A 22726-nucleotide genomic window follows, 5' to 3' on the forward strand; every position below is an offset into this window, starting at 1 on the left:
TGTTAATCGATTAAGATTGTTCTGTTAATCGATTATCTTCATCCTGTAATCGATTAAATAGGGGTGATTCAGCATAAATTGTTGAGTTTCGAAAAGCGGCTGTTCTAACCGCGACACCTATTCAACCCCCCTTCTAGGTGTATTGTAACCACTGATACCTAACATTAATGTGATAACATTTGAACCTAAACCTGATTAAATATATTGCATACTCATATTTTTTTGGTAAAATCTTCTCATTCTTATTTATTATTATGAAATGGGTATGTAATTGGACATATAATAAAAAAATAGTCAATCAATGATAATTTCGACCAAAGAAATACATAAATACATGATGAGTGAATAATCATGTGGTGAATCCATACTGAGTCATATATGCCCCTACCCAATCCTAAATATACTCATTTTTAAATCCAAACTCGACTCTAGACTCGATAAGACTTAACCTATTTAAAATTGACCATAATCGAGTCAAGTTAGGTGAACAAGTAATGTTATGTCTTTCTCAACCCTAGTGAATATCACTTCACTAATTATAATTTTTATTTTATCAATTTTCAAAAATAAAATTCGAATTAATAATTAAAGATTAAGAATGTGAGTAAAAATAATAAAACGAAAAAAATGTTAAAAAAGATAAACTCAACTCATATTTGATAATTTTGGAATTATATTGGTTTTTTATATTATTTTTGAGATACAAAGAAATTTGGCAAACCAAAATAGTTTTATATTCATTAAAAAAGAAAAGTAATGTACCTAGTAATTATATACTGAATATTCATTTTGGTACCTAGTAATTATATACTGAATATTCATTTTGGTACCTATAAATTTTCATATTGCTAATAAGCAAATAGGTGTATAAATATTACTTCGATGTCACAAATAAGTATAGAAAGTAATTTTATTGGCTCCAGAGGGAATTGCTTAAAACTATAGTCTTTCAACTGTTTCTCAGCTCAATTAGTTTGGGTTGTTAGTTGTATGACACAAACATTTGAATGTACTTTATATTATGGTAAATGTAGTGGGGTTAAACTTCACACTCACTCTCAATTTTCATTTTGATTTTTTATTTTATACTAATCAGAACAATCGGTCTATAAAAATACATCAAAGTAACTAATTACTAATGTGTTAGTCAATTAGTTGTTTATGCAAGAAAAACCTAAATCTAATGATTTTAATGCACAAGAATAAATGTATGACTTATAATATCGTGCCCTTGTGTTTAGTGATGCCAATATGCAAGTTGAGTAAAAACGCAAAACCTCAAATGTGTTAGTCATTAATGTCTTGGTCTAAGCTAACAAATATGAACCTTCAAATATGCCTATATGTCTAGTAACATATGCTATTCAGTTTGAGAGTTATAAAATCACAATATTAGTTCTATGTCAAGATAACAAAAAGTGACATGCATGCAATGACAAATAAAACAAATGTATGACTAGCAAATGCAATATTTGTTGAGTAATGGAAGTTCAGAATTCATGCAAAAATAACTTAAGCAATTTATTCTAAGTTCATGCAAAAGTTGATCAATATTAAAACAAACATTAAGTAAAGACAAAACTCAAAATTGAAATGAACTTCATAGAATATATTAGAATCAAAGATGGTTACATTGATTTTGTGCTACATTTAACCTCAACTATAAGATTCTTAGCTACTCATATTCACAAAATGTAAGAATAATAGGGATAATACACTCATGAGATGGTAGAACCAAGCATAATTGAATAAAGATTATCACATATGATGCTTACACTTAGTTCCAATGAACTAAGTGAGCTAAACTCTCCAAAGAAAAGCTAAAATTGCAAGTACAATTTGAAGTAGTAAAGTAGTGTACAATTGAAATGATTTAAAACTCCTTAAATATTATTCTGATATTGGCTTTTGCATTCAGCACACCGTTGTTGTGTTGAGCATGAGATCCAGTTGTATGGTCTGACGCTTGGATGCACCTGTGTGCACTAAGCGTGAAGTCTTGCATTGAGTGTGACGTTTGGTTGAACCAGGATGCGCTTAACGTGGATTGATGCGCTGAGTGCACCACCCATTATGCTGAGCGTGGAAACGACGTTGAGCGTATTTGATACAGTAGCTAATGAAATTTTTGTTTGAACTTGTGCGCTCAAAGAAGGATGTGCGTTGGGCGTGTTTTTTCTTACGCTGAACATGAACTTGGCTCTAACCGCAACTTTCAGATGCTGTCAAATTCATTGGGAGTGGATCTGACGCTAAGCGTGACCCTTTTGAGATCATATTTTTTTATTTTTATGTTCTTTTGTCTATCAAAAGCCTATAAAACCACTTAGGATCAAACTTAGCCTAACATTTGATATTTGTAATCACATAATAGTATTTTTTTCCCAGTGATTTAGTTGATTAAGTTGTTAAGTGTTATAACATTTTAGTGTTATTTCAAGGTTAAGGGTGGAAACAGACGAGACCAGACTTTGCCTTAAATAGGCCGAGCCTGTACAACATATAGGAGTCTGGGGTAGACCTGTTAGCCTGTTTATTTTTTTTTTCAAAGCCTACGTCTGACCTGTTTAAAAGTCTGGCCTGACCCGTTAGTCTGTTTAAAGACCTATTATACTATATTATATTAAAATACGTGATCATGTCTATATTTAAATAACTAATATGCATACTTTTAAATAGATTTTTATAACCCTAACAATTAAATTATATTTTTGTATACATTTTTATATTAAAATAACATATATAATAACATTACTTATATATTAAAATTATAAAATATGAACATTTTTACATAATATAACTAAATAGGCTGACATGTTAGACTTTATAGGCCATTTGGATGGCCTAAAGCCTGACCTGTTAAACTAAATAGGCTTTTCAAAAAGCCTGAGCCTGGTCTGTTTACGAGAAAATCATGGAATGTCCTAGCCTGTTATAGGCCAGGTAATAGGCTCCTGGTAGGCGGTCTGGCTTGTTTCCACCCCTATTCAAGATCAAATTAGCACTTAATAAATTCTCCCCAACTTAAAACTTTGTTTGTCCCCAAATAAGAGTGAAGCCGAGTTTTACTCAGACATGCTTGTTTTCATTAACACATAGAAATCACGAATTACACTTAGGAACATGTTAACCATATAAGTGAGTACGAAAACCAAAAACTTTTTAGCCTTAATCTTCATAGACTTCTAATTCATTCAAGTCTTTTGTAATTACATACTCAATCATGAACTTATCAATTTAATAATTCATATGCCAATGGTCATGAAGTATGAATTCTCAATAGTGTTTGAAGTGTTTAAATGTATAACTCTCATAAGCATGCAACAAACAAACAAAAAAGTTTTGGTATTATCTCATGTATTTGATCAAGATGATAAAGATTACTAAGATCTTTTAAGGTTGTAATGAGGCTGAACTTTAAGATATTTAGTTTTTCTAGTTACAAACTTTTCTAGTAGTCTAAGAGAGCACTATTAAGCTGTCAACATTTCTTTGTTTCCTTTTCTCATTACTTTTTCCTCACCACTCATCTTTTGGTTCACACTCTTTATAATAGAGTAGTCATTTTTTGCTTTGTTTTAAATGAATGGTGATCATAGAACTTTCCAAAAATACATCCCTATTGTTGTTTTCCAAACTTGTTTATAATTATACATCTTTGCTTTCTAATCCTACTAGGATTAGATCATGTTGTTTTCAATCCAACTAAGAGGTTATAATAAATAAAAATTCAGGCTCAAAGGAGCTAACAAGGCTAATTGGTAAATAGGTGTATAAATACTACATTGGTATCCAAATAAGTAAAGAAAGAAATTTTATATTCTCCATAGTGAATTGCTTAAAACTATAGTCTTTCAACTATTTTAACTATTTCTCAACTTAATTAGTTTGGGTTGTTTGTTATATGACACAAACACTTTGAATGTACTTTATATTATGGTAAATGTAGTTGAGATTAAACTTCAGACTCACTCTCAATTTCCACTTTGATTTGTTTATTTCATACCTATCAGAACAATCAATCCATAAATTACCTCAAGATAACTAATTGCTAATGTCTTAGTTAATTAGTTGCTTAACTAATTGCAAGAAAAACCTATCTCTAATGATTTTGATGCACAAGAATAAATTTATGACCTACAATATCATGCCTCTATGTCTAGTTCTCGAAATGCCCAGAATATGACTACTAGTGTTAGTTCTCGAAATGCCTACAATATGGCTACCAATGCCAATTCTTTTCTCACAATACTGATTACCAGTGTCAGTTTTCAAAATGCTCAGAATTTGACTACTCGTGCCAATTTTTTCTCTCAACAATGACTACTAGTGTGAGTTCTCGAAATTCCCACAATTTGGCTGTCTGTGCCAATTCTTAGTGTCACGAAAAGAAATGGGGAGAAGTTTGCCAGAAATGCATCAACAAAAAATATGAGAGAAAGAAAAAGTTGAATGAAAACACATTCAACTTGCGACGAGTTATAATAAGGGGAGAATATCTCTATTTATAACATGAATTTTGTTCCAAGTACTTCATCTCTCCAACGTGGGACTTGAGAGTTGTTTTTTTTCAAAAAATTTCTATGTGGGATTTAAGAGTTTTTTAGATTTTATATTCAAAAGTTCTCACTTATGGTTTTGAACAAACCATATTCCAACAGTTAATATATATTTAATTCATATTTTAGAAAAATTAGAAAAAAGTAATAGATACAGTAGAATATCTTTTGGACAAAAGATATAGTTCAAATATATTAGTGTAGAGAAGTGCAAATGATGAGCAAAACTTGTAATAGTAAAGTATCTCACAGACTATGACTTTATTATTACATAGTAGTGATATCCAACAAAAGGAGTAAATGAATATTGTATGTTACAATTTTTGTTTGAATACATAAATAAACCTCTCAAATTAGCTTACAATGAATACTAATTTGTGAAAAAAATGAAGTGGTTGCACAGTGAAATTAAACTAACTCCACAAGTGTGTGCCAACACTAAAAAAAAGACCTTTAGAAAGCTAAGAAAGAAAGGAATGAATGAAGCAATTCATGCATGTTTTCTATATTTTTCATTCAAGGGTTTTCTTCTTTTTGTTCCTCAGATTCTTCTGGCAACTTAGATGATTCATCATCAACTGGTTCAGGAGGTGGAGTAGAATTCTTCTTGTGTGCTTGAGCAGCTTGGAGTACATGGTTGTAGTTTCCTTTCTCCATGAAAAGCTGTGCAAAATGGTGCCTACAATAGAGGACACCATCTAGGGCAGCATATGAGGAATGTGTGAGAGGACAACCTGCATGAGCACACCTAAAGCAAGTCTTGTGGTAGCATTCCCCTTCCAGTGACACCTATATTTAATAAATGCAACTTAACCGAAATCGCCACACAATTCAAACAACAAGGATCTTCTCTAATAATGGATAAAAATGTCATTACATGTTATTTTTTTGTTTGTTATTATATAACACTTACGTCTCTAGTAATATAGAGAATCTTTATTTTAATTCAAAACACTAGATATATGTTTAGACCATAGTTTACATGGCAATTTAAAGCACAATTCAACAATGTCCTTAATAGCATCCTATATGGATATATGTTTGACATAGAAACAATGATTAGTTTATAGTATCTAATATGCTTCATAGATTTGGTTCAATCAAATTTACTATAAACGGTAGAAATGTTTAAGATCCAAACAAAATATTAGATATTTTTAACTTTTGTGTCATTTTCAATTATACGAACAAATCGAGTTTGGTAGGAGAAGAAATACTTCACAAACCTTTTCAAGTGGATAAACTGTTTTTGTGCAAACTGCGCATTTGTCTAGAGTTCCACTGAACATAGATGAGACTCTACTTGGAGCCTTATTCTGCATGTTCATCATTTTACCAGAAATGTTAGAAGAGTACACAAAATCTATTAGAATATAATAAAGTTCATAACATTTAAAATGCTTAAATGCTTATGGCATATGATTAGGGAGAGGTTAACGAACTTACCATATCATTTTGTTTATCAGAAGACTTTGCTGGCACATCATTTACATTCATGAAAGAAACATAACTTGTTAGCCAAATCAACATATATATAGTAACAATGTATATTAATCTGTGCTTCATAAAATTCATTTTTATGATTAAGCAAGTTATAATCTACATTTAACCTGTTTGAAAGTTCTTGCTGAAATTGCCAGATTCCTTGAAAAGTTGTTCAAAGTGTGGCTTGCAATAAAGGATACCATCCATTGATGAGTAGGTGCTCATCTGATTAACATAAAATTGCACCAATGACACCCAATTTAAATATAAATTCAAACTGCATTAGTTTTATCTTTTGATTCATCAAATCATATCAAACTATTAGCTTGACTTATTAATTTCATTTCAGATTTCAAACTTTGGCACTAAGAATCTAAAATGCTTGAAAATTAGTAATTTATGGAATTCAATAATGTACAAGATGCCTATGCATATTCTCTAGTAAAGTTTTTGTGGTATGGGTTAGCCCTATATTCTTTTGGGTGAGTCTCTATACAATGATAATATTGCTGCTTATTAAAAAATCACAGATTCAAATCATGAAAACAATTTTTAAATTTATAAGATAAGACTATATATATATATATATATATATATATATCATCATTTCACTTATTAGGTAAAAGTTTCGTTATTAGATCGTTCTTTTTATGGGTTATGTGTATAATTAGCTAACTAATATCACATGTCATTTATTACATTTGAGGTATTTGGTGGGGATGAGAGATATAAGGTATTATTTTCTAAAAGGGCTCATTATTGTTGGAAAAGAGAAGAATATTGCTTGAAATTGTAGAACATATCACGTCATACAAAGACAATATTGTGGTTGTGGTGATCGTTGAACTATAGCACACCATAATTGTTGGTATGACACTGAATCATAATGATATGGACACATCAGATTGCAACACAAATGCATCAACCCACATCAAATTCAAAAATATTTTTTAATCTCAAAAGAATTAACATCGCAACAGCCACAGTCAATATTGCAATGACCATAATAACTTCAATCGTGTTTGTAATTGTAAGCTTTAAAACACCAATAAACAACCATAGAATGCAGAATTCAATCATAATAAGTCTCAAGAATGAGACAATAATTGGAAGAAGCATAAGTATCCAAGAAAGAACCATGCATACCGAAAGATATCCCTTGCAATGACTACATTTGAAGCAATGTTTATGGTAAGGTATACCTTCAAGAGTTAACAAATCAACCACATAAACAGTCTTATCACAAGCCTTACATTTATCAAGAGTTCCTGTGAATGACATTTTTGCTTTTATTTTATTTCCTCTAGAATGATTCAAAATAAGGCTCAAGATATTATTATGTGTTTGTTTGTGTTTATGTTTTTCCTTTAATCCAAAATGTGAGGATTAAAGATAAGTTTAACAAGAGAGAACAACACTCATTACCTTGTATTATATTATAACGGATTTCATTGCAATGGTGAATAGTTAACCTCAAAATGTTGAGGGAAATAGGGGAAATTATTAATGATGTATAATTTGTGGCTGTAAATTGATTGTTTCGAGTCAAAATAGGTTGGTCTCTGACCATTTCAATTGTGGTAATAATTTCATGAAATAAAAAAGAAACAATTTCTTCATTTACCTATTCAATAGATAAAAAATTAAAAATAATAGGATAAAAAAAATTATATGTGTAGATGTTCATATTTCTTATAATACTTTTACTTCATTTTAGTTCATAATGATTTTATATTTATGAAATATATTATAGGATCATAAATTGTATTTGTTAAACTTTGTAGCAAAAGTCACAGGATTATATGTATTTTGATAAATTATTTAAGATGATAAAATATATCTTCATATCAAGAGATAAGTTATATCTTATTATAGCTATTAAAATCATGACATATGTCTTACTTAACATATTTTCTACAAAAATATTTCTAAAAACTAAAAATAGGACACATATAACAATTTTAGTGACTGAGGGAGATAATTTATCATCTTATATGATAAGATCTCATCATTTAATATTGATAATATGTACTTTTTGTGCAAAAGTTCTATCATATAGATTTCAATGCGAGTAAGAAAATTTACTTGAGATGTCAATATCAACGTTTTATTGTTAATGTTGTTAGTCATTCATATTTGAAAAACTTTCAACCATCTCTGAATTAAGTGCAACATTACACCAGATATCGTAATTAACAACGGTCATTCAACAACGTAAATTTGAACGACACGATTGAAAATGAGGCGTAAAAACATCAACAATGCATATTAAAGCAAGCGCTATCAATGTGTGTAACTTCAACAACACATTCATGAAACAACACTGTTGAACATCACTAACGTTAACGCTAGCTTGAATGAGTTATGTTTAACATCGTATGTGATAGGAATTGTTGTTAATGTACATCTATTCTACAATGCAGCGTTGAATATGCACTGTTAAAGATGACATAGTAACGACACTTTCTTAATTATGGGCGGTTGTTTTTATACGACATTTTAAATATCAGAAATATTAATGGTTGAGTGGTTATGTGTCTCTTCATTTCTTGAAATATTAATGGTTGAGTGATTATGCGTCTCTTCGTTGCTTTAAATATTAATGATTGAATGATTATGTGTCTCTTCGCTTCTTGAAATACTATTGGTTGCTCAACTATAAATGTTGTGGTTCACTATATGTCAATGATGAAAAAATCGTACCATACTGGCCGGTTCGACCGGAAAACCGGTGAACCAGACCCCTAACTGGTATGGTACAAATGTTGAATCGGTCAAGTATCAAAACCGGTCAAAACCGGTGAACTGGCTGATATTTGACTAAACCGACCGGTTTATACACATATTTTTTAAAACAAAAACTTAAAAACCTATTATAAGGTGACCTATCTTTCCAACCCTTCTTCAACACTTCAAGACACATGTTTTCAAGACATACTTAGATTACACCTTTTGGTTCATTCGTATGTAATCTCAGTGACATTTGTGTAATCTTGGAGTAGCGTCACAAGATAGAATTTGGTGCAAAAATATAATCTTGATATGAGACAACTTTGACTCCTTAGTGTTAAATATTAAAACTCCAAATTTATTTGTTTTGTAGAGTGAATTGTGAACTTGTGTCATTTATTTATATTTTGCGGTTGTTAAGTGATACTTTTGGAATGATATATGTTTTGTAATCTAGACTTTGAATTTGTTAAAGACTTAATGTTGTTTGTTTATGTGAATTTTAAGTAAATTATGAATATGAATTACAAATTTGAATATCTACCTATTTTAATTTTTTTTGTTATAAGTTTATATATATAAATATAAGAGGTATGTTCGGTTTAACCGGCATGCGGTTTAATTACTGAACTACCGGTTGAACCACTATACTATTATACCAGTATCCTGACTAGTTTGTAACCGGTACGGTTTTAACAACACTGCTCCATATTCTATTTCCTCAGTAAGCTAAGAGTATACGTTTCTATAGATTTTTTTTCTTTGCTTTGTATATTTTTTGTCTCCTTCATATTGTCTACTTTATAATTAGTCATGACACCCAAAGAGATAGAAGATAAGAGGAAGAAAACACAAAGTAACAAAAAAAGAGCAATACAAGGCAAAAAAGAAAAGATAATTTTTTTAAAAGGAATAAAAAAATAGCAAACTATAAATCTTAACAACTTAAAGTGTTAAAAGTGCTAAAGTTGTACTATCGAGAACCTTATATCAGAATCATGTCAATGATGTCTTTAACATATTTTGATTTGACAAAAGAACTTAGATTTCAAAACAAAATTGACTATTATACAAGATTTGCTTGAGATGAAGATTTAACCTGCAAATTATTTAGTTTATTGTCATCTCAATTAGTTTATTGTCACCTACCAAAACATTTAGTTCATTGTCATGTCAGAAAAATTAATGTATTTTGGTACTTTGAATGATGAATGAACAATTATTTTGGATGTTAATTTCTACTTTTTTTGTTATTTATTTGAATAGTTATTAATATTTAATATTTTTGCAGTTCCATATTAATAAACACAATAAATAAATTAACAAAATTTAATGTTTAATATTTTTTGCAGTTTCACATTAATAAACACAATAATATGGTGATTTACTTCATGACAATTTCATGTTGATTAACTTATTTTCATATTGTATTTTTACCCGCGATATAATATGTTAATTTAACAACACATAATTAGGAGTACACGGTTAATTGGAATATGAGTTCACTTTGACAGCGCATAATTGAGATTGCATTGTCAATTAGATTGTATTCAACAGCGCATAGTTGAGATAATGTTGTCATTTAGGTTATATTCAACAGTGCATCATCCATGAAGCAGTGTTGATGTGTTCGTGAAAATGAATAATAAAAGCTAGATTCACAACAATAGCGCAAACTTTAAGAAGTATCGTTGAAGATGTCAATACAACATCACAACCGTTAATATGCGTTGTTGAAGATTTCCTATTAACAACGTTATTTACAGAAAGGAGAAAATGAAATTTTTATCTCCATCAGCTTATACTTTGTCGAGGAAGGAGGAAATAGAATTTTGTAAATTTATTCATGGTGTTAAAGTTCCATAGGAGTACTCTTCCAACATTCGGAACATCATATTAATGAAAGACCTCAAGTTAAAAGGTCTTAAGTATCATGAATGTCATGTACTTATGAAACATTTTTTGCCAATTGGAATACGGTCAATCATCAATGAATTGAAGTCTGTAACGAAGAGCGGTCCTATTGAAAAATAAGTAGTTGAAAATTTTACCCTTAATTCAATCATCGATAAATTGAAGTCTTTAACGAAGAACGACACTTTAAATAAATATACATTTTTAACATCTTTAAGTGTTAATTATTGTTATTTAGAATTAATATGTTATTTTGAAACTTTAAAATAGTTATCTATATTTCTTTATATCTTTTTGTTACTCAACTAGTTAATTTAAATATTGTTGCAAATCCTAAATTAAGATTTAAGAAGTGGTAGCCTTCATGCTTGGTTATTTTGGTTATTGGGTAATTATTTTCAAGAATTGTATATTGTATACTAGTTTTTATCATTTTCATAATAATAATAATTCAATATGTTATTAACTTCCGTAATCTTAAAAAGAAATAATCTTTAGTTCCTTTTGTTACATAAAAAAGGTTATTAATTGTAAATTTGTTAACTCTTAAAAAGAAAGAGTAAATAGTATTAGATAATTAGTTTTGAATGGGAATAATCCAAAAATGGATATACATGAAAGAGGGCAAAAACACTGATATGTATGAATGGCACAATTAAACACTATTGCAAAAACCACTTTACGTTTTATTTTGCTTGTGAAGAGAACCTGAAATGATTTTTTTATATTAAATGTATAGACAGATCAATTTTTTAAAAATAAAAAACCAGCATACTCTATATGTGTCATTTTAAACCTTATATTATATTTCAAATAAGAAAATGAATTGTTGAGTATCAAAGTTATGTACTTAATGCTAGCATCTCTAGGAACTCAAGCAAAGACCTTTCTTTTGGAAGAATAGCCGTAAGTGTAGGCAAGAGCCTTATAGATTGTTCTCATTCTCAATCTCATGAAGGAACAAATGATACCCATATTAGTTTCCGATACAAATATAATTTTTTTTTCTTTGCAACAAGTTGCTATAATCTTTGAGGTGTTAAAATTGGCATATTTTTTCTCCAGTGATTAATTCAGGTGCTACATATTTGATTATACATGGAAAAAAATTAATCTGGAGAGTTATCTCGACTATACTTTGGATATATTCGACTTTAACAAGATTACTCCCCATGAATACTGCATGTGGCTAAACTAAATATATTTAATAAATAATGATGGCATAAGTTGAAATATAAAGATATATTGATCTCATATGTGTAATTTCATAGTCCAAGTTCATATCTTTTTGCAGAATGTACAACATGTATGTAACCTTTGTGCTAGAATATTGAAAGCTCAATTCCCATGTGGTGTGGAAATGTGAAACTTTTTGGTGGGCTTTGTGGGCTCCATTTGTTTCTCATACTTGCTCTTCAGGAACTCAGACTGAGGTTGAGGGGTGGATTTGGAATTGTCATGCTTCTGGTGTGTACTCAGCTAGATCAGGTTATTGTTGGCTTAAGTCCAGGGGAATGGCCTTGGTGACACTAACAAGATTTGGCGTCTCAAAATCCCGGAAAAAGTAATGTTTATGTGTTGGCTTGGTATTCATGATGCTTTACCTTTGAATGAACTGAGGTTTAAAAGGTACTTGGCTCCTGATCTAGTTTGCATGAGATGTCAAGGTGGTGTGGAGAGTCTCTTGCATATTCCTAGGGATTATCGAGAGTCATCTCTGCTTTGGAAAAGACTTGGCTTGTCTACTAATAATTTTCGGAGGAGTCAGTCCTTCGAGCATCGAGTTGTTAAGAATTATAACCACCATAGTGGACTTTTGTTCATGTATGGTGTGTGGTGGGCTTGGAGATGGCATAATGAGGCTTATCTTGATTCTAACAACTGGGATATCAACTTTGTTGCTCGTCGTATCCATTAGGACTACTATCTCTAGCTTAACATGGGGCATTCTAGGAGCATGGATGAGAGTTTCGTTTATGACAATAATATTATTGGTGGTGGCGATGTATTTCATGACCACAATGGAAGGTGATTGACAGGGTTTTCTGCTAATTTTGGTAGAGGCTCTCCAATTTTAGTAGAGCTTTTGGCTATTGACCAAAGTTTGACTCTGGCTTGGAAGAAAGGTTTTTGGAATGCCATTCTTGAAACTGATTGTCTTGAGGCAGTGCAAATTATACCAGAGGGTGCTTAAGTTTTCCTCTAGGATACTTTGCATCCGGCTAAAAAGAATTGATCTTGGGTTTCACTTGATTGGATTGTGGATATCAAGCATGTGGTTCTTAAGGTGAACAAAGTGACAGATAATCTAACTAAGATTGGCTCTCATTCCTCTTCCAATCTTCTTATGTGGGAGTCACCTCGTTTGATTTGTCAACCTTACCTTGATTTGGATTGTTGTTCTTTGAGCTAATTTGGTCTTTTCTTCTTTCTAATGTAACTAAAAAAACTTCATTTGAGTTTTAATTAAAGAGGAAAAACATGTATATACTAAGTATGAATTTTATACATTGTTATTTCATTATTCAGCATTTATATTTTGTACCCAAAAAAATTCAGCATTTATATTTAATCATCATTGACTCAAAAAAAAATAATTCAAATGAATGCTGAATAATGTAGTAACCAGTGACCGTATATAATGATTAATAATAATTAAAAAATGTTTGCACAAGTGATATTACTCCCCCACTATAATAAATGTATTTAATGAAAAAAATGACTATTTAATATGTACACATGCTTTCATTTTCAAAGATGATAAGTATTTGAATACCCTTATGAACAGAGTGCACAAATGAAAATAAACTAGCACTAGATGACCCTAAAATTTCAGGGCCATCCACTAGGCTTAGTTTGATAGTAAAGTAGACAAGAAAGTGGCCACAAAACATACTACCAGCCACATGCTTCAACATTTTTATAAAGCAATAACCACAAACAGTATTCTGTAAAGTTTCATAAGGAAATTAATAGTTTAATAGATTTCCTTTCTGTTGAAACTCACATAACCCAATTTAAATTAACATAAACTTTACCTTGAACATAGATTATAATACAATATTGGTTTTACTCAAAGGTAATCAAACAATACAAAAACAAGTAGTGTGATCCTTTAAGAAGAAAAAAAATAGTGCACAAGCCTTTTAGCATTATTCCACATTCATAATTAATACTGCATGTTTCTGTATGTTAGTTAGAAGAGTTAAACTACACATGCACTTTTATACATTACCAATAACATGAACTATGTGATATTACCACCCAATACACAATGTAACATGCTAAAATAGTGGAAGAATTACATAGAAAGAGTGAGATCCAATGCATGTCAAAAACAGAAAGCAAGCTTTCTACCTCTTAAACCTTTTTAAGTGTTCCTACTAATATCCTCTGAATTATATGAACGAAATCCGGATAGTTCGGATAGTATGATAGAAAGAAATTGACTTGATTCTTGCAGGTTTTATCTGGACCATTATATAATGCTGTGGAGTTTTTGCACTAACCTACCTAATACAGATTTGTTTCAACTTAGTAGATTGAAACTGCTTCTAATTTTATATCACTTCATGAGAGTATAGTGATGCCGAAGAAGATAAAAAAGCTACACTTTAGAAGGTGATGCCTCAACATTGTCTTCAGAATGTGGCAGTGTTACAGATGAACCAGTTCCTGCTGCATCCTTTGTACCTGCTGGACTATATTTCTTATACACCCTATCTTTGTTCCGGTTCCACCATTCTTCCGCTTGATGCCCATCGAATTTTCGTTTACTGCAGGCAAAGAAGAAGAAAAAGGAGAGCGTTAGGAATAGAAAGAACTGAAACAAGTATAATCCAGTGGAATATATTATAACGTGTTAACCAATTGTAATCAAATCAAAGCAACAACCAAATATGTATATAAACTTATCATGTAATCAAATAATAACACTTGTACTGCACATACCAATATTATGAAAAGAATAAAAAGAATGCATATCAACTGATGGTTATTTTTTCGCAAGAATCTATCAGTACTTGATCCATGTAGCCGAAGGAGGCCAAGAAAAACCATGAACAACACAATTAGGAAAGATTTAGAGATCAGTGCATTGTAAATGAACATGATTTATGATAGAGCATTATGGCATCGTTCAATATATATAGTCAATCTCACTTACTGGGTCAAAGGCTTGGTTGTTGTTGTGAATCTATCAGTACCCGAACATCATAAATTAAATGGTCTGAACGAGAATAGAAGATGAGAAGCAGGAATTCTTATGAAATCGAGAATAATTTAGTAACCTACTAAAATAAGTTCCATGGATACACAACATATTGACACTAAAAATATAGATGTGAAAATTTGTTAGATTAGCAAGTAACTCCTATACCTGAATCTAACTCGCTTGAATACTTTGGCGCCACTAGGTAGTACTATGGCAGTGATATAAACACCATGTTCAAATTGTTCGATAACTGATGTTTCTCCTTCTTTCCCACATTTATTTGAGTCAAGTGATGTTGAACTACTTGAGGCTGGTATAGGCGCTTCTGTACTAGATTCGAATAATCTGTTGCTTTCTTGAAGAACATTTCCTTCATTTATTGATGGATTGGCCTCAGCAACAGCAACAGCAGCAGCATCATTTTCTTCCGGTCTTTGTTCTCGCAGTTCAGCAGAGTCACTCTCTGAAGCAGGTATATCGGGTGCACTTTGTTGCACAGACTCGAAGCTTGGTGGGAGGGAAGTAGATTCAAATTCTGTTTTTTCTTCAAGAAAATCTTTAGCTTGAGCTTGCATGGTTCTTAAGGTTTCACTTCCAGACATATCAGCTGGAAACTTCTCAGTCACTTCGATCAACTGAATAAAATCAAACAAACAATTTTAGCTATTTATTATGAGTTTATGACCAACCGGAACTCCTGATAAACTACACCTTTTTGCTTCCATTCAGGTTCAAAGATGCAATAACTCTTTAGTTAACTCAATCAGCAGTTAAAAGTGAACAAATTGATACACAAGTGAAGGCTCTTCTATAAGCCAATAACTCTTTAGGGTCTGTTTGCGAGTTACATTTTGGAGGGGTAGGAAGGGAAAATGAACGCTTTGGAATTATGAAATACACTTATGAGATGACTCTGAAATCTTCTATTTCCCTTCCTTCCCCTCCAAAACAACTCACAAACAGACCCTTAGTTAACCCCAAAAAATGTATTTAATTAAGCTAAGTTCAATTGAGATTTTGGTATATAGAATAAAGATACCTGATCTTTCATGGACTTAATAAATTCCTTTGCTACTCTATGCTTAGAAGATTCCTCTCCAGCCAATGAGGCGTCTCCCTCCACATTTTTCAGCAGCTGCTCAATCTTCATTTCTTGCATGTCACTCTTCTGCTTCAAACTTCGAATCTATATAAAAGAAAAGAAGTATTGATAAAAGAATATGCAAACAAATTAATTTCCTCTCAGAATAAAGAATGGAGTTTACTTGTTTTTGCAATTTTGAGACTTCTTGATTCAGAAGCTCATTTTTCTTCTTTAAACTATCAATAAGACTTCTTGAAAATCCGGGGGAGGTGGAACGTGGCGGGCTTGGTCTTCTTGAATATGGTGATGCCGGTCTTGAAATAACTGGTGAAGGTGGAGCTGGAGCTGGAGCTGGAGGTTGGATTGGAGGTTGGCTTGGAAATATAACAGGCTTGAAAGCATTCTGCATTGCACTCAATGAACTCGGAAATGCAACATCTTTCAATTGTAAACGTGAAGGAACTTGAGAAGCTTGGCCTATAGAAGAAGAGTCATGTTTACTTCCATGCTTACTAGTTCTCATATGAAGAAACTTTACTGGTTCTATGATGGGAAACAAGAGTGTTCTTGAAGACCTTACTTCTCCCCGGTGAAGCCTTTCGCTTCCATGTACGGAATTACGAGGACGAGTAACTTCTTTATTAAAAGCAGCACCACTCTCAGAGACAGATCCTTTAAGCTTAGTGTAACAAGTATCACATACACGATGTGGTTTGCCAGGTGTTGGAGCCAATGCTGCATTCATTGCCTTTTTGGAACTACAAGCATGGCAATGCACCAATCCACAGTTATAACAATTATGCCGTTTTTTAGTAAAACCAAAAGGTTGCCGACAACCGGTGCAAAGAGATTGGTCAGCTCCAGAGACCCATTTATGAATGCATATACAAGTTGTAAAGTTAGAGCCACATGAAATGTTCCTTACATGTCTGTCTCTAAAGGCTTCCACCAACGCTGGAGTTTTCTGGTCTTCAGTGTCTCCATGTCCCAATCTTCCATTGGCACCTCTCCCCCAAGTATATAGTTCGCTTCTTGAAGTCAAAACAGCAACATGATGTGCTCCACATGATATTTCCTCCACACACTCGCCTACCAACTTATCTCGGACAAGAATCGGCACTTTCCCATCAGAGAGAGGATTTCCTACCTGACCATATGCATTACTGCCCATAGTAAAGACATGACCGGATAGAGTTAGGGCGACAGTCATAGTGTTACCACATGCTACCTGCTGAAAATCATATTCGGCAAGTGTAGATACACAAGTGGGTTGAAGGTAGGTTTCCTTGTTAACATGTCCCAAACAATATTGGTCACCATCACCCCATGTGAAGACCTGTTTTCGGGACAAAGCATTTGAACTAAACTGATCCGTTACCTCGATAATGGCTGCTGTGTGCCATACTCCACATGCAACCTTAATAGCCTTTTGTTCACTCGATAATTGTACCTCCTTTGGATATGACATGCTCTCTCGATCACCATGGCCCAAGACACCGAATCTTCCATCACCGAAGGTAAACAGTCTCCCGTTGGAGGTTACCAATGCTGAATGCCATGAGCCACAAGCTAGAGATACGACCTTAAGTCCTTCTAAAGGGCCACCGACCCTCTTTGGTATCCAGTGACTAACATCAGTTCCGTGGCCGAGAAGTCCAGCATTATGTGTACCATCACCCCAGGTGAAAAGATCACCAGATGCAGATATAGCACATGTATGAAATTCACCGCATGAAACAAAACTCACACTAGTCATTGCTAGGGACTCGACAAGATGCGGCTGACAAAAATCATTATCAAACCCATGACCGAGTCTTCCACCAGAGTCCTCTCCCCAAGTAAACGCCTCTCCTTGCCTTGTAACAAGAGCAATGTGACGTACACCAGAACCAATCTGATACACATCAATAACAACATTAGATTCCAATGCCTTAGGAGCCAGAACGTCTGTCTTAGAAGGGGATTGACTCCCCAACCCATCAGATGAAATCACATCTGTCCAAACCTCTCCCCATATATAAACATCACCTAGAGACTCTATGTCATCTGGTCCTGATGCTACACTACTTGCGTAGCCGATACTTGAAACACTAACACGCGAACCATCTCCGATACTTGTCCTTATTGGCATATTTGGACGTTCTGACCCCACATCTGAGTCTACTGAAAACCTACCACGGGCAATGCTTGAAGCAAACTCTAGTGTTCCAACAAAAGGACGACCATTCTGAACAACGTCAATGCTATCCTGCAGATGAAATTAAAACAAGTACTTAACTGAAATGTTCTCAAAATATAATGTAAGAAATATAAAATAGTTCACAGGTCTCCACCTAACCCTACAGAGAATTTTTCTTTGAACTTCAGCTTCTCTAGAAACCGTTTTTCAATGAAACCGTTTTTCAATAAAACCATTTTTCATAATTTAATCAGGTTTGTCAAACATGTCGGATAAAAACCAAAAGGGTATTTTCTTCAACAAAAAATTTATTTTTACAGTAGGAAATCTTTCCAACCACACTAAATTAGCATGTAAACAATTTCGATAAATACTCACATCAGTAAAGTCACTTCCAGTGCGCCTAATACGCGATCCAGTAGAAATTAATGCCTTGAGGCCTTCAAACCATACCTCAGCCTCAGCTTTGTCCTTGCAGATCTAGAAGCATGAAAAAGAGAAGCAATAAATTAAAAATTACAAATTAACAAATTTAAGTCCAATATGAGAGTCGCTATTTTTCTAACCAGATCAAGTGATCGTTCCCCTTTTTTGTGAATAAGTGAAAATGACAGATAATCCTTTTCAGGGCGCAAATATCTTCTAAAGACAATCTGCAAAGTATTTAAAAGAAAATCTGGATATATTCAACATAGAGCAACCATAGCCATAAATGTAGCCTCCAAAGATCAAGCATTTAACTTACTGTTCTCTGTCCAGCGATGATACGTGTAACAGAAGATAAGTTCAGATTCTTTTCCTTTCCGCGAGAAATCCAAATCAGTGTTGTTTCGTCCTGCTAATGCCACTAAGTATGAAATCATCCATACAGAGATATGAAATTCAATACACATGCATGTATGCTGTTAGGAAAAATAATTATTTTCTGTAGAAAACTCACCGGTGAGAGCCTGAATGGACAAAATTTCGGCTTCCCTTTTCGACTATACTTAACTAATTGGGTCCCCTTTTTCAAAGCAAAAAATATCTTCACAAAAAGGTAAAACATAAATTAAATTCAAGTAAATGGAACATCTAAGCAACATACAAAAATAAGCCTTAATACCATTAGGTGAGATCGACTAAGCATCTAAGCAGCATAATGTTTAAATATAACATCAATGAACAAATTCCTACTGGAGAAAATGCAAACTTGAAATTGCTTCCAACGGCAACAAAATGTTTTCCTAAGTAGTTTCTCCTTTTTAGTAAAGTGGTTTTGAACTTTTGATTGTTACCCAATCAAAAACTACTTAGAAGGGAACAATGTCATACTCTCTATGGTTTTAGCAGATATTCAGTTTGCCTTTCATAGAATATCATCTATCGAGAACAACAACAGTCAACAACAACAACCAAAGCCTTTTCCTAGTAGATGGGGTCGGCAACGTAGATCACACAATACTACTATGTTCTTTCTAAACCAAATTTTCTGACTTCTAATAGGCCATTTAGATTTAAATCCTTTATTTTGGTTTTCTGAAGTCTTACACTACCTTAAATACCATCAATTGAACTTAAGAAACATTATCTAAGATTCATATCATATTGCATATATATAGAAATCATCATGCAGTGTTTTTTCATAACATGGTTTCCCTTTCTTTTTCTACCCTAACTAACTTTAACCCAGGAATCAAAACAAATTCTAGCTGGGAAGAAGACCAACAGCCATAATTGGCATTACCAAAGATAATATTTCAACTTTTTTCACTTGCAACATAACAAAAAAGGGATAATCTCCTGCACTGAGGCTCCCACTTAGTGAAGTCTAGGAGGGTAAATGTAAGCAGTCTTACTTACGAGCTGTTTCCAACATTTGAACATGTAACCTCATAGCCACTAAACAACATCCTTAGCGTTGCGTCAAGCTCATCCTCTCTTGCAACATAACAATTTGACTAAAGGTCTTAACCCCTCCTCAATATTTTGAGTGGCCTTTCTATAATATATTAGTATCCAATTATGTTATTCAGTACTGGAAGGTCCAGTACTAATTGGAAATGCAACATGTGTCATGCAAAAAATACGATTTTAAATTATTAAAATTTATCCAATCTATTTTATCCTCATATTCTAGTACTGAATAAGATTTTAACTCCTCTTTTGTACATAGATAAAAAACACAAAACTTTGGCCAAAAAAGTAAAGGCAGAATCTAACACTCACTTGAACTAAACATACATGATCATGCCTGAAGGAAAAATTAAAATTCTAATCTAACCAAACAAATTTTATTTTTTCAATGGAAAAATGAAGAGAAAAGCTTAACATTGTGACACTAACTTGCTCATTATCACGCTCAAGATTCCCATAACTAGCCGGATCTGCCATTCCATCTGAAAGAAATTATAATGAAACCACTGAACACAAAGCTCAAGCATCATGCTTTCTACTTGGGCCTCTCATCAAAATCTCCAAAAACAAACTCAAGATGAAAAATTTTGCCCACAAAAAAGTTAACGAGTTGTAAGAAAATTACTTTCTTTTTTGAAAACTCAATGGGTATGTTTGTGCAGATTATAAAAGATAGAATGATACCCCAGATGAATTTTTTTCATGGGAATTGCAAAAAGATTGAAAATTTGGTAAAGTGGTGTTGTGAAATTAGTATGAACAAGTGTGTGAGGAAAATTGGAATGAGGAATTGGAAGAAAGAGAGAGAAGAGGCGAAGGTTACGTTAAAGGAATGGGGTTGAGATATTGGCGCGCTTCTTAAACTTGTTCCACGTTTCTTTCTTTACATATTTTACTCTCAATTTTACTCTTAAAAATTATTACTTAACATATAAATAATAAATAATAAAATTATTAATTAACAAATCAAAAGAGCCACACTAATACACTATAGACACTCATAAATTTGTTTATAGTAACCATTCAAACTTTTAACATTTTAAATAACTTTGTGTTATTGGATAAATTATCCGACATTACAAATGTTTTTCATTTAATAATCAAATTTAAGTAGTCGAGTAGACGATCCAATAATGTAATAAAATACATTTGTATTATAGGATAACCTATTTCAATCTAACACATAATTGGAAGTTTTGGGTGTGAATAATACATTATTGAATGAAAATAGAATTCCTTAATCAAAACTCTAAGTCAAATTCAATTAACACAAACTTCATATTTAATTAATTTGTTGTCTACCATGAGAAAACAATTGCCCAAACCGTCAAAGGTTAAGATGGTTAACATCTATAATCCCACTCTAAGGTGGTGTTAAGAATTGTAAGTGTATTGAGAAAAATTAATTGTTTTGTTGGTAAAAATAAATTTCATTACCACAAGCAAAAATGATGAACTATGATATGATGTCTCAAATATGTTCGAACTATGATAATGAAAAAAAAATTAAAAAACTAATAAATATTTAATTTTTCAATTACGGTTTATGATTGATATAAAACATATTTTGGGACAATAGATTCTTAACCAAAAAGTATACAAACCAAATTGAACTACTATTCTCTACCTTCAAGATACAAATTAAGTTTAATTACATGTTTTTATTAGTGAAGTTTTCTTTACCTTCAAGATACAAACTAAGTTTAATTTCATGTTTTTGTACTAGGGAAGATTTCTTTCATTGTTACAAGAATGATATCCCATACACTGCATGCATGGGCTCCAACGTTAGGTGGGAGTTATATAAAGGCAACATTTTGTTATTGTAACTTGCAACAATTATAAATGGTACGGAATAATATTTATTGGCTGAGTCACGATCAGATCGTTCTCTTTAAGACATTTCGTGACACTGCCCAAAATGTGCAAGCAGACTATCAATCACGCCGTCCCCAGGATAAAACAACCAAGTTCTCTGTTATACGATTTCTTACTGCACTATAAGAATCGCTCTCGAATACACCTACAATATAGCTACCAATGTCAATTATCGAATTCCCACAGTATGGCTACTAGTGTCAATTATCGAATTCTCACAGTATGGCTACCCGTACCAATTCTTTTTCCACAATATTGACTACTAGTGTTAGTTCTCAAAATTATCACTTTGGATGTCTGTGCCAATTCTCAAGTGCCATGGAAAGAAAGAGGGAGAAGGTTACCAAAAATGCATCGGCAAAATATAAGGGGAGAGAAAGAGAAGTTGAGAGGTAAACACTTTCAACGTGGTGCAAAAAATAATGACGGAATGATGTCTCTATTTATAGCCTGAGGTCTCCAACGGCTCTTTCACCAATGACTCTATTACCAACGGCTTTATCATAATGACTGAGATCTCCTCCAACGGCTCTTTCCTGATTGCATGTGATCAACACAAGATCCAAGCATAAAAGGCCCCAAAAAATTAAATTAATAAATAAATATTTTATTAAAAATAATGTTGGGCCGCAACTTAAGGCTTATAAAGCCTTTCAACTTCACTCCTCCAAGCAAAGTGAGACTAGTGAATTTTTTCATTTCACTTCCAAACATCATTCTTTCAACAAATTCTAATAATCTCCCACTTGAAATTGAAAAATGATGGGAATTTTTGTGGTCTCAATAAG

At 32.5% G+C, this 22726-nt stretch overlaps 2 protein-coding genes across 5 annotated transcripts; both read right to left on the reverse strand.

The window, feature by feature from the left end:
• Positions 1-4939: 4939 nt before the first annotated feature.
• Positions 4940-7475, reverse strand: LOC109341133 (LIM domain-containing protein PLIM2c-like). Of its 2 annotated transcripts, none has more exons than XM_019578962.1 (5): positions 7191-7475; positions 6170-6269; positions 6006-6034; positions 5786-5875; positions 4940-5348 (listed from the first exon to the last, which is right to left on the reverse strand). In XM_019578962.1, exons 1-5 carry the CDS (start codon positions 7323-7325, stop codon positions 5076-5078), a joined length of 627 nt encoding a protein of 208 aa, XP_019434507.1. In that variant the 5' UTR covers positions 7326-7475; the 3' UTR covers positions 4940-5075. The 2 variants fall into 2 exon arrangements, with proteins under 2 accessions (XP_019434507.1, XP_019434506.1); XM_019578961.1 differs by having other exon boundaries at positions 6006-6037.
• Positions 7476-13849: 6374 nt separating this feature from the next.
• LOC109341132 lies at positions 13850-20945 on the reverse strand. Of its 3 annotated transcripts, none has more exons than XM_019578959.1 (11): positions 20884-20945; positions 20490-20542; positions 19105-19191; positions 18910-19002; positions 18731-18817; positions 18543-18644; positions 16167-18233; positions 15941-16087; positions 15067-15536; positions 14289-14464; positions 13850-14212 (listed from the first exon to the last, which is right to left on the reverse strand). In XM_019578959.1, exons 2-10 carry the CDS (start codon positions 20535-20537, stop codon positions 14296-14298), a joined length of 3270 nt encoding a protein of 1089 aa, XP_019434504.1. In that variant the 5' UTR covers positions 20538-20542; positions 20884-20945; the 3' UTR covers positions 13850-14212; positions 14289-14295. The 3 variants fall into 3 exon arrangements, with proteins under 3 accessions (XP_019434504.1, XP_019434503.1, XP_019434505.1); XM_019578958.1 differs by having other exon boundaries at positions 20745-20925; XM_019578960.1 differs by having other exon boundaries at positions 13851-14212; positions 18910-18999; positions 20490-20925.
• Between the last annotated feature and the right edge of the window lie 1781 nt (positions 20946-22726).

The sequence above is a fragment of the Lupinus angustifolius genome, unplaced genomic scaffold (genome assembly GCF_001865875.1).
Source record: "Lupinus angustifolius cultivar Tanjil unplaced genomic scaffold, LupAngTanjil_v1.0 Scaffold_374_12, whole genome shotgun sequence".
Taxonomy (NCBI): domain Eukaryota; kingdom Viridiplantae; phylum Streptophyta; class Magnoliopsida; order Fabales; family Fabaceae; genus Lupinus; species Lupinus angustifolius.